The following is a 17,460-nucleotide window of genomic DNA, read 5'->3' on the forward strand; positions in this document are numbered from 1 at the left end:
TCTCGGAGCCCAACTACAAACATGTAACATATGTGAGGGCTTTTACTGATCATATATTAAAGTTTCTTGTAGACATAAAACACTTTTAAATCTCAATGAATTTTTAGAAGCATCTATTCTAAGAAATATATATCCTTACAACTAATTAGATAACCGGTGTTTAACTTAATATCTATTTCAGGACAGTTAAAAGATATAGCATACGGTACCTCACACCTGCCATTCCGACCGCCGCTAGCACCAGATGACGACAATACCATGGCTGAAGTGCCTACTCTGCGCCGGGGTGAGAACCTCTTTGAGCTGCACATTCATCAATTACACCTGACCCCCGAGGCTCTGAGACAAGTGGGTGATCCACAACCTGCCATCTTCTGCACCTATTCGTTCTATGACTTTGAGACACATGCCACGCCTGTCATGTCTGGCCAGCGGCTAGTATTCGGCTTCACCTCCCAGTACGTTGTGCAGTTGGATGAGCCCTTTCTGCAATACCTGCAGTGTGCATCAGCTCGCCTGGATGTACACCTGGCCGAGGCAACAGACCACCGGATACTGGCCGCGTGTTTGCTGAAGTTTGGACAAGTCCTGGACAGCGAAGACTGTGTCCATGGCACAGCGGAACTCAATGGTATGAACTGGCCGAACTAGCCTTTTCCGAGTGAGGAGTGGGAACTAGTGAGTGAGTGTGAGTCAGTGACACTGTTCCCAGGAACAAGAGTGGGGTTCAGGATAGAAATCCAAGTTGACAGCTAAAGGTAAAAGTCTGTACAAGACCTCCACCAACACTGTGTGATTGGGTAAAGATTATGTTTTGTCCCAGTGGGGCCTATGCTCCTGTCACTGTGAGACAGCTTGATCAGTTGGAAGTGCTACCACATTGACCTCTCCACCTCAAGTACGAAAGAACCAGGCACTGCCCTTAGTGTAACATCTGCCATCTGGCAGTGGTGATGGAAAGATTTTCAAAGTGGGGGTGCTGCCATTAGTCTCACATCATAGAAGTCATAGGGAATGAAAAAAATCGAAGTGTCAGACTAAGGGCAAGTGTAGCAAATGAGCTACACCCACTCAGCAGGAGACTGGTAAGTGTGTGGTATGTAGCCGGTGGAGTATTTTGGAATACACTGTCACAGATATGTTCCTAAAGCATGGTGTGGTAGCACAGTGCCATTTACAGACAGCATATTTTCCAATTAAAAATATACTACATTTGCACAGACATGTGATTTTACTGGTTAATCTATGTAGCACACAAACAGTAATGTGTGGAAATCGTGTTGCTCAAATATTCATCATTTGCACATCACCAAGTAAAGTGCTTTGATCTGTTTTGATCATATTAAAATATTTGTTTCCTCCATACTTCAAAGCTATAGAAAAATGTGCTTCATTTGTGCTCTCACAACTGCCAATTTATTTTGAGGAACGTGTACCGTTTATTTATAGGTACTGAAATTTTTATCGCATCTTAGAGAAAAAATGACATCCTACAGCATTTCCTTTCACATTCCCTAGGCCAATTGTCACATAGTTCACTCTACAAAATCCTCTAACGTTGCAGTCAGATAAAGAAAAGTAAACAGCAATGTCAGTATTAAAAGAATAAACACCAATTCTACAGAAGACGTAGACAGATATCGGACCTTTCCCTCTGAACGTACAGTAAATATGACAAGATAAAAAACTACATTTCAAAACATCTTTATTTCTCATTGACATTCTGAACTCCAGTATGATCATTTTGGGGGTGCTACAACCCCCACGCACTCCTACTTCCAGTGCCTATGCCATTTGGAGACGAATACTGCTGCTTTGGGGTTGCAAGCCGTAACACTGACCTTAAAGTGTCATGTCCTGTCTGTACAGCGGCACTGCTCTCATCTTTAAATGCAAATCTTTTGAGAGCCTGACCCTAATTATTGCTTGAGTATGTTCAACAACGTGGAATTCTAACATTGGGCCAGTATTCTAGTAAGTAATGACGGCTAGGGTAAGCGCTCTGTCTTAGTAAGTAGTGACTGCTAGGGTAAGCGCTCTGTCTTAGTAAGTAGTGACTGCTAGGGTAAGCACTCTGTCTCAGTTCCTGTTAGTCAGTGGCAGTCAATTGATTCAGATCCGCCATCAGTGCACACAGGTATGCCAAAGAGGAAGGCAATCCCTGCCGCTAGTATTATCGGTGCCTTGCGGTAAAACGAGAGGTAACACTTTTACTTTCTCAGGTTACAGCACCATGCTATTGGGATTTTCAGAGAGGCACACAGAAAATAAAAACACATCACAAAATAGCATGTCTCAGTATGACATAGATCACAGAAAGATCACCGTTTAAAACTCTGTATCTAGCCTTGTCAACACCTCTTTACACAACCACAGTCTAGGTTCCCCCTGCTGACTTTCTAGCATTACCTGGCCTCCAGAGGCCTGAGGTCAGCCAGCCGAATTCTTCTCACCACTCTTTTACATAGGTATTATCGATAGGGGCAAAATGCTCAACATGCATGGATGCTTCAGTAGGGAATGAATATCTTACCTGTTCACTTCAAACTTGAGAAAGATCTCTTGGAGTTTCTGGAGACGCTTGGAGATTCACCTCTCACATCTCCACTCATCTTTTAACCTCTCATTATTCAAGACAGCTCACACATTTCCATCAAACTGATGTGTAAGACTAGAGCCACTTCTACCAATGGCTAGTGCATGACCTTCTCAGTCATAACCAAAGCTTTTTATCTTATCTGTAGTAGCCCTCTTTTACATCTGAGCTTTCCTAGAGTGCTGTATATTCATTTTCATTGCACACTTTTATTACTGACAGAACCCAACAAATATAGCTAAGTTTCTGTTACACCAGAACCCCATTACGCCAGGGCGTGTATCAAGGATCTGCACTTTCCCCCTTACTTAATATATATTTAACCATTACCATTTCACTTAAGCAGTTTAACATAAAGTATCATTAAAACGTGATTCACAGATCATCAGTGTAAATCAACCCTACAAACTCTGTTACAGGACTACTAGCCACCTTGAACGTGATTGCATCTTCCATGGGTCAAAACGTCCTTAAGCATAATCCTACTAAAATTGAGATCTTACTTGTTTTCAATAAAATAAATGTCTGTGAATCTTCCTTGTGGCCCTCACAACTGGGATACTGCCCCAACCCAGCTTCCACTGAGTGAATCCTATGTGTCTTAGTCCGATCTGATCTTGGAACAACAGACCACCGATACCAAATGGTATTGTCACAAGCTTCACACCCTGCCATGCATAATGCCATTCCTCCCCTTCTCCCACAAGATAATGGATGCAAACACCATTTGTCTTATCATGCTTAGATTATGGAAGATCCACCTTACTCAAAAATCTTTAGACCATTAACAAATAGTCCAAAACCTACTTGTTAGATTCATATTCAATCTCAAAAGTTTTCACTCCGTCTCACACTACATTCTCCAACAACACTAGATCTCGTTAAAAATGCATTCTCTTTAAGGTAGCATGCCTGAGGCACAAAATCTATCATGATGTAGCCCACAAACGTCTGGACAGACACATTCAAGAAATGCTTTCCTGTGAAAAATCTCAGATCTTGCAAAAAGGCCATCTTTGTAGTTCATCTATGTAAATACGGCTGATGGAGCAGCAGGACATTAAGAATGCAAGAGGCAAAACTATGGAAATCAGTATCTTTGGAGCCTTAAAAACTTGGGTCTTCTCATATTAACACCCTTACCTCAAGCCTTCGTCTTCTAAGATAGTAAGGCCCTGATTTATAGTTTTTGGTGCAAAACTGCAACAACTCAGTTTTGCGCCAAAATGTTTAGCACCGGCTTGCACCATTTCTGTGCGCCAGCCGGGCACCATATTTATGGAATGGTACAAGCCGGTGCAAAGGGTAGGCTAGCGGCAAAAAAATGACTTTAGTCAGGTTGGGCTGGCAGTATGAAAGAAGGGTTTTTTGCACAAAAAAATTACGTTAGACAGCTTAGAGTTAAAAAATGACTCTAACCTGATTAGAGTCATTTTCTGATGCAAAACAATCCATACCACATGACTCCTGTCTTAGAAAAGGCAGGTGTCATGCCAACCACACCAATGGCCAGCACAGGGGACCAATGCACCTAGTGTCATGTAGGGGGGCCCATCTCAGGGCCCCCAATGGCACTTTAAAAAATAAAATAAAATAAAATACTTACCTGTACTTTCCTGTACTTACCTGGGATGGGGTCCCCCATCCTCCGCTGTCCCTCTGGTGTGGGTGGGGGTGTCCCTGGGGCCTTGGGGGGGCACCTGTGGGCTTATTCCATGGTGTCCCACCATGGAAATAGTCCCACAGGTCCCCTAACACCTGCCCTGACCCAGGCGTTAACAAATGGGGCGAAGCAAGCTTTGCACCATTTTTTGACCTCTCCTCCCTCCCGTTCACCATTTTTGCATGGGAGTATACATATGGCGTTAAGGCCATAGAGTCATTTTTGCACTGGAACGCCTACCTTGCATCTCATTTAGGCAACGTAGGTTTCCATTTCCAAAAAATGATTTTCACTCCATAAATTTGGCACTAGATGGGTCTAGCACCAAAGTATAAATATGGAGTTCGTTTTGCACCCAATTAGAGTAAAAAAAATTGCGCTCATTTGGTGCAAACAGTGTATAAATATTCCCCTAAGTATCAAAAGGCTCCTTATGAACTATACAAACTATGCACTATATAAAAAATAAATAATATATTCACTAGAAAAGGACTGTGTAACACAGATTTACGGCAACTTACAATTGTATATTGGATTAGGTTAGTGACTCCACTAAAAGTTCTGAGTCCTGAAAGTTCCACCAAATGTCCTAGATTGACCTCAAAACATTTGGAAAGAGAAACATGGAAGTGCTGACTGCCTTGTTAGCAGCTCTTTTTCCCCAGATTTTCCATGGACAAATGCTGTGTGCAGTTATGTCTCAGGTTCAGTCAGTAGCAGCAATTACACCAAGAAGCAAGCTGAACTTCGTCTCAAGCCCAACAATAATAACAACCACAGGGTGATGACCCCTTCACCACATTGGGTGGTTCTAGTTAACTCATTCCCTGGTTACATTGCCCTGTGAGGAGCTATGTGCGTCCTCAGAGGAGAATATCGCCCCATGTCCTACCCTGGGTGTTACTAAGCTTTAACTGCACATAAGTGTCTTTGAATGTAGTGCTTGGTTCCTTAAAGTGCATTTCCCCAGACCAATTCTTTAGCAACAACATGAGTTCACAGAATCATCCAGATATCAGATGTCTACGTTCTATCACTAAGAAAAAGGTTTTGTATTCCCACCACCCAGTAGCCCCTTCCTTGAATAAGTACACGCATTGAATATCGCTATACATTTTTATAAACATTTTCCCTGAATGCTCCTTTGCTACTAATGTTTACAGGATGGGTGAGAAATTGAAAATAAATTAGAACTGTTAGGAATAATTCCCTGAATCTGTAAAAGCACGCTGTCCCTTTCTCCCCGTGTCCTGTACTGTATTTTACACATGAATTGCACATTATTTTCGCAGACATGGTCAAGCATCATCCGTGATGAAGGAATGAGCCTTCCTCTCAACCCCTCTACTCGATCCCTGGCCTGTGACAGGATAAGATGTTTGTGTTTAGGTTTATTTTGTCTGTTTACAGCACAAAGTTGATCTTTAACTCCTTCTTTTTCCACTGCACTGTGAGCAGGTCCAAACGGAGAGGACTTTGGAATGCTGGAGTACCGGGTGAGGCTGCGGTTTCCAATCCCACAAACGCTTCGGCTGCAGCGGGAGAGGACAAAGGCCCTGGGCTACATGTCCGCCAACGTACAGAGTCACTGGGGCTCACCACACTCACAGCATAAGCCTGAAACAGTATGTAGATAAAAGTAGCTAGTCTTCACCTTGAGCTCTGTATGATTCAGATTGTGTTGTTAATCATGGGATTCACCAGACACAGGGACCTTGTTGTATGAACAGGGCCTGGGATTTCCTTACGTTGTCCCTTAGGGCTTGTGTCCTCAGTTCCTGCCGCAAGTTTGTATAGTGAATACAATTTTGAATACTGCTAAAAAGCCCACATACAATTCCTTACCAATCGCTATTTCAAAGAAGGTATGACATCTAAATACAATCCACTCTGTGCTTAGTTGCAAAGTGGTTGGATGTTGTATGTTACACCTTAATCCACTGTTGAGTTTTTGTATTTGGTAGCTTGTAATTTCACTGTCTCTCGTATAAGTAAGTGACTAAAAATCCCAGTTGGCCAACAAGCAAGGCGTGATTCATGGTATCAGACATGACTTGGGGCCACCTCCCAGTCAGGTTTATACTCATCCAGCAAGCCTCGTACCTCCGTTCAAGAAACCTCTTGAGATCTGAAGTAAATACAGCCCTGGGTTTGTCCCATCAAATCAGGTACTTCCTTAATATGAAATCATGGCCTGAGATGTCCATACATTGGGCCATAGAGACCCTACCCCACTTTTTCTACAAGAAACAAGAGGTGAGTGATTGACACAACTATCCCCTAAGCAACCAAAGTGTAATGCACTTTCTGAGATCTCCATAGAGTACACCCTGGGGCTCACCTACTAACCTCAATAGTACCCTTACAAAGTAATAGAAATGATGCCTCCCCCACCCTCTGTAGAACTGGATGAGGGGCTCTCGAGTCTTCCATATCTCACAGAATTTCATTGGCCTGGGCTAAATGGATCTCCTTGAATGACTGGGGGCCTCATGGAGGGTTGGAAGCCTCCCTGGACTGCAGGGGCTGCAGGGGCTGCAGGGGCTGCAGGGGCATGTGTTACATCTCTGAACATAATCTGGCACTCACTGTACTAATCCCTGTTCCAATATTATCTTTGTAATAATTCCCACAATCTCCATCGAAGGTACACAGACTCATCTCAACACACCATGAATCACCATCATATGCACAGAAATGCATCCAAGGACACCCCTCGTAAGCCATGTATCAGCTACATACAGAACAAGACTTAAACTCTCCATAGCATACAACCCTGGGACTCACCTCAGTGCCCATGTTACATCTTTAAATTCTATAGAGAACAGTTCATGGAATCTCCTTCAACTGAGATAAAAAGGGTCTGGGAGCCCAGTTCCAACTTTAAACACTATAGAAACCGAGATGAAGATAGTCATAGAGTACAAAGCAGGACTTCAACTCATCCTGTAGGAAGCAGATCTGGAACATCCATAGAATACAATACTGAGACTCACTTCATGATGTAGTAGCAAGGACCCCTATAGAACCAGGTGTGAGACCTGTCCCATCCTTATATAGTGTAGGAAACAGAGTCTAGAATATCCAGAGAATACAACCCAGGAACTCATCTCATACAGTAAGAAACTGAGCCTCGGATTGCCACTTAATAAAACCTGGGACACACCTATTGAAACCTGTACTATATTTACACTGTGCAGAAAACATGGCATGGGACCTTCATAGAATACACCTGTAGCACCTATTTCTTCAGCTTCATGACACAAGCCTGAGCACATTCTCTGGACTCACCTCACCAACTCCTCTACAGCATTTATAAAACAGTCAGATACTGTAATCCATACTGCATGAAGATCACAATTTACCAGCCTAATTTCCTTTGGTATACATCCAGGTAGTATTAATTGAGGTCACAGATCATCAGTGTTTTTTAAACTCTTTGTTTCTTAAGTTTCAGGTTTGGGGAGCCCCTGCTTCTGGGGTACAGAAGAACGAGCTGGTAGTACGCCTGGAGGGCTGCAGTGGGGTGCGGAGCTGCTGGCTTGGCTCACAGCCCAGCCCTTATGCCATCTACCGGTTCTTTGACTTCCCTGACCATGACACCCCCATCGTGCCTTACAGCAACAACCCCTACTTTGGAGACAATATCACTTTCCCTGTTCCTGTGACTTCTGACCTAGACAACTACCTGCGGCTCCATTCACTGTGGGTGTACATTTTTGACGATGAGGACACAGAGCCAGGCTGTTACCTGGGCAAAGCTCAGGTTCCTCTACTCAGCCTGGCACGCGGGCAGCCAATCAAGGGTAGAGTATTACTTTGCATTGGTGGCAAGATGACATGTTCCTCACTGAATGTATCTTTACCTCCTTGTTGCCCTCCTCTCTTTCCTTTTAACATTCTGTGCACGCTCTTTCTCAATATGTATACATTTTTATTTTATAGTTTGCTGTTGGTTTCTGTACGTTTCTCTTAACATTTTTGTTAGGCCTGTCAGCATTATAGAGGTCTTCTCCAAACGTTTTGCCTTCACCCCTCCTATTTTTCTGAATTTATTTTTGTTGGCCTAAGGACTATGTTCATATTGGCACTTTTAACCAGTGTTAAGGTACTTGTGCACTCTCTCCCTCAAACATGGTATCCTTGGCTTACACCTGATTGGCATATTTAATTTACATACGAGACCCTAGTAAAGGCGTATCCCCTATACAAAAGGCTAGTGAATTCATTGCTACTAGTGGGACTACAGCACTTATTGTGCCACCCACTTAAGTAGCCTCTTAAAACATGTCTCATGTCTGCCATTGCAGTCTGAATGCAGTTTTAAACTGCCAATACGAATTGCCAAAAAAAAGTTGCCAAACCTAAAACATCTTTTCTATTACATATTAGTCACCCCTAAAGTAGGACAGAGACTGCCCATAGGGCAGGGTGTATTGTAATTAAATGCACTTTTAAGTTGTACATGTCCTAATAGTGAAAAACTCACAATTTAGTTTTTCACTACTGTGAGGCCTTCCTCTCCCATAGGATAACACTGGGTTACCTTATTACATTTAATAAGTACTACGTTTGAGTGTAACCAGGTAGAAAATTAATGTTTGGTGTCTGAGATGTAATTGAAAATACTCTTTACTGGTAAGGTCAGACTTTAAGTCACAGTTCTGAAAATGCCACTTTTAGAAAGTTGGCATTTTCTTATCCTAACCATTTGGTATCTGCAGCTTGTTCCGGGGTCCCATGACTGGGTGTAGTGGGCTGTTGACCTTTGTGTATTCCTCCCAGACAACCACACAATAGAGGGAATAGGTGTACCTGAATGGGCATCTCCGGCAGGACGTAGGTACAGCCCCACCTGCACTTCAAAAGATTGTGCTCTGCTCTCACATAAAGAATTTTACACTATCGTATTGTGCCTGCAGACAGATTGCGACCAGGCCGGGGAGACAGGAGATTCCAGACACTTCTGTAAGGAGAAGCCTCCAGAAATTTCTCCCACTTCAGAGGAGGCACCAAATATAAAATAGGACCCTCAGACCCACTCTTCAGTTCACTCCTGGACCAGTGGAAGGACTCCCAAAGGAGTGCCTGCTGCTGTGGCCTATCATGTACTTCAGAAGTAGCCCTAAGTAAGACTGCTCGGCTGCCTGAAGCCTGCGCTGAGCCCCAGAAGTCTGCCCTGCTGCCGGAGCCCTGGTCTTGTTGACTGGCCTCCTGATCAGAACCTCAGGGACAGAAAAGGCACCAACCATCTTGAACTTGCACCAGAACCCTGCCGGAGTGTATCCTGCCCCTCCAAGTCGTGCCTCTCCAGTCCTGGACCCTCGGGATGGTGCTACAAGTGTCCAGGTAATCAAAATCCAAATCTTGGGACTTAAAGATTTTTTGCCCAGAAAGTGCTTTGAGAACGAAGAGGAGACCAACACCTACCGGCTCACTGATTCGCCCAAGGTGCATCACCAGTCACCCTGCTATGCCCTTTTTTGCACTAGCAAATCCTTTTCAGCAGCTCCTCACAGAAGAGGTATCCAGCCCCATCAGTTACAGCCTGCAGCTTCATCCCATTGGAAATTTTCAATTTCCATAAAAAGAGACAAAGTCAAACAGTAGGAATCTTCCCAGTGGTGACTTCATCCAGTACTCCTTGACTATGACACCTCCTCCTCTGACACAGCCAACTGCCTTCCCCACTGAACTTTACCATCTCAGACATTTCTTTCAAAATTTCTTCCAAGTCAAGAGGTAGGAAGAGACTGGGCCAAATACACTTCATATATCTGACCTGCGTTCCATTATAGTCAGCCATAACGTTCGCCTTTGCCCTAGTCTTTGGTGACTAGATGTCCACGGTTGGCGATTTCATCTTTTAGGTGTCATTTTTCACTTTAAACTATAAAAATTCATAACTCCCATTCCATAATTGGAATTTTGTTGTTTTGGTTTCAAATAGTTATTAATATTTACTCTATATTTTCTACTTTATTACTGTTTAAGTGGTGCATGAATACTTTATACAGTGCTACATAGTTAAGCCAGACTGCTTTTGTGCCAGGCTACCAGAGGGTTAAGCACAGGTTATTTTGTGATGGTTTGTGGTTCACCCTGACAAAGACTGTGGCTGTTGCTTGAGTAGGTTTTCATCCCAACAACCCAGTTTCTCACAATTTTCTTCCACAACCTTTCTGGTCCTGACATTTTCTTTTACACCCTGTTCACTTTGTGTTAGCTATGCTGTTCTCTACCTTCCTGTATCTCTTATTTCTCTGCTGAATTTCTCTCCTTTCACTCTGTGTTGTGCTTTATCCTGTTTTCTGTCTCTCTTGCTTTCATGGTAGTTGACCTTTTCGCTAAGCATCCTGCAAATCAGAAGATAACTGAATGCTTACATCTTCAAGGTACATTAGCCCTCCACAGAATAGGAAGCTACCTATCACTTATGTCACTGTAGTGTCCCCGATCAAAAAAAACAGAAAATGGAAAGAAATATTGCAAAGAAGAAAAGAGAGACACAGAGACACAGAAATGAGAGTGGTGGAAGGAAAGAAAATAAAGAATTAAGCAAATGTAAGCAATTCAAGAAGAACGAGGGATAAGAGAAGGGGCAAAGGAAGGACAGGAATATGACAAGAAGAAAGGAAGGAACAAGAATATGAGAATGGGACTAAGGAAAGGAAAGATGGAACCAGGAAGGAAAATTAGACTTGGATATAAAGAAGGACAGAAAGCTCAAGACCCCTGAAAGAAGAATGGACAGAACAAAGATGGACAAACGGAATGAGAGGAGAATGAAAAGGGAGGAAATAAATAAAACATTGGAAAGAAAGATGGAGAGAAAAAATGAAAGAATAAATCAAAGAAAGAAGCCAATGATGGGAAATGTGATTTTTTTAAAAATCCTGCTGTAAAGTGCATTATTATAAAGTCTTGTTCTCTGGGGAACAACTCGTAAACCTGGCAATGCATCAAAATGCTACACCTTTCCAAGTGAGGTGTGACGAGTAGAAATATCTTTATTACTTGCTTTTGTGCAAGAAGGTGTTCTTTCCTGCACAAATACAAACTGTTAGAAATTGGGTTTTTGGTTGGCAGTCAGGTTGCCCTCTGTCCAAGCAAGAACCCTCACTCTAGTCAGGGTAAGTCACACACAATCCAAAATCAGCCTGTGCTCACCCTCCGGTAGCTTGGCACGAGCAGTCCGACTTAAATTAGAAGTCAATGTGTAAAGCATTTGTGCAATAAATCATACAACACCATAGCATAACACCACAAAAATACACCACACAGTGTTTAGAAAAATATATCATATTTATCTGGGTATCTTCAGGTCAAAACCATCAAAGTTGCATTATGAATTTGTAAAGATATCACTGAATAGTGATATAAAGTGTCTTAAGTCTTTAGAAAGTAAACAAAGTCTCTTTCAAACACAAAGTACCTGGTTTCTGGTGGAAAATCTCCTCAGAGGGCCACAGGAGAAGAGGTACGTGGAAAACTGGTGTGTGCGTCGATTTCTCCTCAGCACACACGGACTTGCGTCGTTATTTTCCACGCGGGGAGTCGTGCGTCGTTTTCCGGCGCGCGGACAGTCTCTTTCTGTGGTTCGTGGGGAGTACCAGATGTCCTGGGTCTGTGCGTGGATTTTCCTGCTTGTTTTCCGGCTGCGCGTCGTTCTGCGGGGCTGCGCGTCGAAGTTTCGATCTCACGGCAGGCGTCGCGTCGGTTTCTCCTGGGGAGTCGGGCGGCGTTGTTCTTGCGAGGCCGTGCGTCAAAGTTTTGATCTCACGGCAGGCGTCGCGTCGATTTCTCCTGGGAAGTCGGGCGCCGTTGTCCTTGCGAGGCCGTGCATCAAAGTTTCGATCTCACGGCAGGCGTTGCGTCGATTTCTCCCGGGAAGTCGGGCGGCGTTGTCCTTGCGAGGCCGTGCGTAAAAGTTTCGGTCGTCCCGAAGGCGTCGCGTCGATCAGCGTCGGTGTGCGGCATTTTTCTTGCCGCGGAACAAGCTGTGCGTCGAAAATTTCGGCGCACGGAGCGTCCAAGAGGAAGAGAGAAGTCTTTTTGGTCCTGAGACTTCAGGGAACAGGAGGCAAGCTCTATCCAAGCCCTTGGAGAGCACTTTTACAGCCAGACAAGAGTTCAGCAAGGCAGCAGGCCAACAGCAAGGCAGCAGTCCTTTGTAGAAAAGCAGACAGGTGAGTCCTTTGAGCAGCCAGGCAGTTCAGCAAGGCAGCAGGCCAACAGCAAGGCAGCAGTCCTTTGTAGAAAAGCAGACAGGTGAGTCCTTTGAGCAGCCAGGCAGTTCTTCTTGGCAGGATGTAGTTTCTGGTTGAGGTTTCTTCTCCAGCAAGTGTCTGATGAGGTAGGGCAGAGGCCCTGTTTTATACTAAGTTGTGCCTTTGAAGTGGGGGTGACTTCAAAGAGTGTCTAAGAAATGCACCAAGCCCCCTTTCAGTTCAATCCTGTCTGCCAGAGTCCCAGTAGGGGGTGTGGCAGTCCTTTGTGTGAGGGCAGGCCCTCCACCCTCCCAGCCCAGGAAGACCCATTCAAAATGCAGATGTATGCAAGTGAGGCTGAGTACCCTGTGTTTGGGGTGTGTCTGAGTGAATGCACAAGGAGCTGTCAACTAAACCTAGCCAGACGTGGATTGAAGGTTTTAGTGCAAAGAAATGCTCACTTTCTAAAAGTGGCATTTCTAGAATAGTAATATTAAATCCGACTTCACCAGTCAGCAGGATTTTATATTACCATTCTGGCCATACTAAATATGACCTTCCTGCTCCTTTCAGATCAGCAGCTGCCACTTCAACAATGTATGAGAGCAGCCCCAATGTTAGCCTATGAAGGGAGCAGGCCTCACAGTAGTGTAAAAACGAATTTAGGAGTTTTACACTACCAGGACATATAACCACACAAGTACATGTCCTGCCTTTTACCCACACAGCACCCTGCTCTAGGGGTTACCTAGGGCACACATTAGGGGTGACTTATGTATAGAAAAAGGGGAGTTCTAGGCTTGGCAAGTACCTTTAAATGCCAAGTCGAAGTGGCAGTGAAACTGCACACACAGGCCTTGCAATGGCAGGCCTGAGACAAGGTTAAGGGGCTACTGAGGTGGGTGGCACAACCAGTGCTGCAGGCCCACTAGTAGCATTTAATCTACCTGCCCTAGGCACATGTAGTGCACTCTACCAGGGACTTACAAGTAAATTAAATAGTCAATCATGGATAAACCAATCAGTAGTACAATTTACACAGAGAGCATATGCACTTTAGCACTGGTTAGCAGTGGTAAAGCGCCCAGAGGTCAAAAGCCAACAACAACAGGTCAGAAAAAATAGGAGGAAGGAGGCAAAAAAGTTTGGGGATGTCCCTGTCAAAAAGCCAGGTCCAACACTAACCTACCTGTAATGCGGGTATCCTTGCACCATGGTGCCTTTGTTGGTGCTGGGCTGCACTCAGTGGACCAGCTCAAGTAGAGATCAAAAATTATCCATAACCTTGCGAACATGAAAGATTCTGGCTCTCTCCCTTTTACGCAATGCAGCACAGCAACTTTTCTTGCTGCACTATGTTGAGTGAAAGTTTAGTAAATTTGCCCCCTGGTTTAATGCCTAAAACCTAAAACGTGCACAATGTCAAGAAATATCTGATGCACTACTTTAATTGGCTCTGTGTAGCCAGTGATTTTCTGTGGCATTAGGCTTCCTTGCCAGTTGGCACTTTATTTTACTATGTCTGTTTGACAGGCTGAATTACCACATGAGTGACAGGTCGAAATGGTTTGTAGCTTCTTTCCAGTGGTTAGGGGCAACTTCTATCATGTTTGCAACATTTCTTTTGTCATTGTCCTTATTCCTGGCAGAGCTCCTGTTGTCCAACGAGGACACCCCTTCTCTGCTGATTTTGTGACAGGATTTTAATGAAGCAATTTCATATAAGCATGTGCTTTCCTACTGCAAGGCGTCAGGTCTCAAATCTCTCAAATGATCAAGACCTGGAGTGGTTTAACCAGAAAATTAGATCTCTGGTGCTAAAGTGGGAGAAACAAGGGGATTCCCCTAATAAATGTGGTGGCTCTGCACACAGCCTCATGTGTCACCATTTCCAAGCTGGACTGGGGCATTGTTAAATAGCGGAGCAGCTAGTCAAGGACCTGCATATTTCTTCCAGTCAAAAAAACAAGGCTGAAGGGCATGCAGGGTCCATCACTCAACTCTCTTGTTTTTAATCTTTTGACAGAGAGGTACAGCTGCAAATGTAGTCTACCCTCACACTGACGATGAAGAGGATGGGTTAGCTGCCATCCCCAACACACTACAGAGGTATGGGGTATGCCATTGGGACAGTAGAGGTCATAATATCTACCAAAACACGAAGTCAGACCAATGACTAACATAGATGTTATAGGGCTAAGCAAACTTGCAAGGGCTGCTTGTCTGCCACATGTGTGAAGAACAGGACACATGGAAATTTGTGAGTGCTTATAGAATGCTTACTAGGGCTAATGCTACGGCTCAAAACGAGTACACCGAACAGCAAATTCATAGAATTAGAACTGATTTTGGCAAAACGAGAAATTGCTGTGAAGTGGAGATCATCACTACCTCCGGATCACAGTAGATGGAAAGCTGATTTGCATATGTTAGAGTAGAAATTGATGCAAAAACTATCCACTGCCATCTTAATCTGAACTGTGGTGCACCTAGACCAAAGTTGGTACTGGAACGGGCATCCTTACTGCAGGATATTAACTCAAGAACAGATGATAAATCGCCTTAGACGATGCACTTTACTGATCTGTATGATCATAGATGATATCCTATGAATGCCTCAGAAGATTTGGTCTGTAACAGAAGAAGCCCGCTGGGGTTGGGCTGGTATACATGGTTGCAGGCACATGCAATAGAAGTCCGAGTATAGATATCTCTGAAAAGGTGGAGAGTCAGTGACTGGATGAAGGGGGAGTGGATTGTTTTTGTTATTTGATTAATTTTTTTGTCTGTGTTGTTTTTTGCCAGACTGAAAATATATGCAGACAACTGTGACTTTTGTCATATGAATATTTAGTACATTGTCATTCATACAGGTCTCTTCTTAGACAAGGAATAGTCTTACTGGTAATACAGCATACTAGATGCTTGCAGAGTTGTAAGCTTCACTTAGTAATGAAAAACAATAAGGAAAATTCAAATGAAAAAACTGGACACAGGTAATGTATTGGCATCAAACAGAGACAACATCATGAAGTGATTTGGTTAACATGCATACTACGACAAATGTATGTAGACAGTGGTCATGTGTATATTCACCAACTGAAAAAAGCATGGTCCAAGACAGTGAGGAGAGTCTTGAGGTCATGAAACTCTGATGCCTCCCTTGATAATACTATATCCACACTTAGTTCTGCAAAATCACTCATGATGATCTTTCTTCCATATTTACAACACTCCAAATGACATCCCGTCATTCTAACCCCGAACTCACCCAACAACATCCAAATATTACCATCTTAATCTCAAACAACCCCATCAACATCATCCTACCCCGCAAAAAAAAACCCACCTTAGGTCAGCCAATGAGGGAAGGCAGCAGTCCCAGCCTCATCACAGAGTGGGATGGGGTCGGTGAGACTGCTGACCCCACCCCACAATGTGACGAAGCGCCCAGGTCGAAGTCAATGGGTAGTGCTTTCCTCATAACCCAGGGGAGGGCCTCGAGGCACCTTTGCTGAGCCGAGGAGGTCACGCCCATTGGAGCTGTGACCTCCTCAGCCCAGCAATGTTCAGCTCAGGCAGCCAGGAGTCTGCGCATATCGCGCATGTCTCACTCCTGGCTGTCTGAACTGAATATGAAGAGTGTCTGTCAGGGTGACCTTTGTTCAGCCTGACAGACACTCTTCATGAGGGGCAAAAGGTGGGGGGGCGTGGCCCCTCCGCCCTAAAGGACACGCCGCGCCTGCCCTAGGCCCTAAACCCTTCCTGGACCTTGATAGCGCGTCCAATCCTTATAAATTACTTGTACTTGGACACGCTGGAGGTCGGTGAACCTTTTAACCTAGTTGGGCTCTCCTCATCCAGGAATAGTCGGATCATTCAAATCAATCATCGATAACCATTTTAATCAATAACCAATAATCAATTAATAATCAATCAAGAATCAATAGTAATCAGTATTTGACACACCATGACCTTTCAGTCATGAATAACCACACCAGTTTATTAAAAGTTAATGTGTTTATTTCCCTATATTAACAAAGCCAGCACAATATAAGTAAGCCTAAAAATCAAATGATATATGTATACGAACATTACTAGCTGTCCATAGCGACGGAAGACACGCAATCTACCCAATATCTGGATTATAATGCACTCGGTTATAGCAATGCAAATCACTAATATAAGCAATTGAATTTGACTAATTTCATACATCGGTCTGCATGACAAGATCTCAATTTAGCATGGTGCATCAGATGAATACCTCGACTAGCCTCTAATTAGCATTGGCATGTGGGGCTTCATGCAAAACGAATTTAGTCAACACAAATTTAGAAAACTTCTAGCTTAGGCCCTATCAAAATAAGCAGTTGGTACCTAGGAAGAAAAACACAATGCATGATACAATTATCCTTTCATATTTACCAAATACAATCAGCATTCAAGAATAAGTCTTCGCCTTCAGGTATCGGTTCGATCAGCATGGGGCAGATTTCAGGGGGGACAAAGTTAAGGGCAATTTTCCTTGTGGCAGCAAGGAGAATGGGGCAAAGTTTACTGCATGGGCAAGACGGGGTAAAATTCAAGTTAAAGTCTCTAGGGTGAGAATTCTTAAAGTCTCTTTCTCTGTGACAGAGAAAAGGCATCAGAGGGTCGCTAAAAATGGCTTCTTAAATCCGGCTTCAAAATGACATCAAAGAAAATGGCTGACTTCTCTTTGTCCGGTGGGTTTAAGTAAGAAACATTCCAAGTTCTTCAGGGTCTTCCATTGGAGGGTTCATAGGGTGGCTTTCTTTTGACCAATGCATAGTGTCTTTCTCCTAGTACTCATTTTTGCTTAAGGTGTCCTTGTAGCCTTGGAACACAAGTTGCAACAAAATTTGCCAATTATTTCGGTATCAGTGCTTTTATTGTCTGCTCCTGCAGAAACTGACCTTGCTTTAAAAGGGATGAAATTAGCCTAGCACGAAACCTTGAGATAAATGTATTAG

General features: G+C 43.7%; 1 protein-coding gene across 1 annotated transcript in view; it reads left to right on the forward strand.

Annotated features, from left to right (window-relative positions):
* The window catches only part of RPGRIP1 (RPGR interacting protein 1), a 224,866-nt gene that overhangs the window by 129,286 nt on the left and 78,120 nt on the right, over positions 1–17,460 (forward strand). Inside the window, exons 15-17 of the mRNA XM_069242083.1 lie at positions 182–631; positions 5,718–5,884; positions 7,711–8,065. Of these exons, the coding sequence (XP_069098184.1) occupies positions 182–631; positions 5,718–5,884; positions 7,711–8,065 (972 nt within the window). The remainder of the gene's footprint in view (positions 1–181; positions 632–5,717; positions 5,885–7,710; positions 8,066–17,460) is intronic.

Source organism: Pleurodeles waltl, chromosome 6, assembly GCF_031143425.1.
Source record: "Pleurodeles waltl isolate 20211129_DDA chromosome 6, aPleWal1.hap1.20221129, whole genome shotgun sequence".
In the NCBI taxonomy this organism is placed as follows: Eukaryota; Metazoa; Chordata; class Amphibia; order Caudata; family Salamandridae; genus Pleurodeles; species Pleurodeles waltl.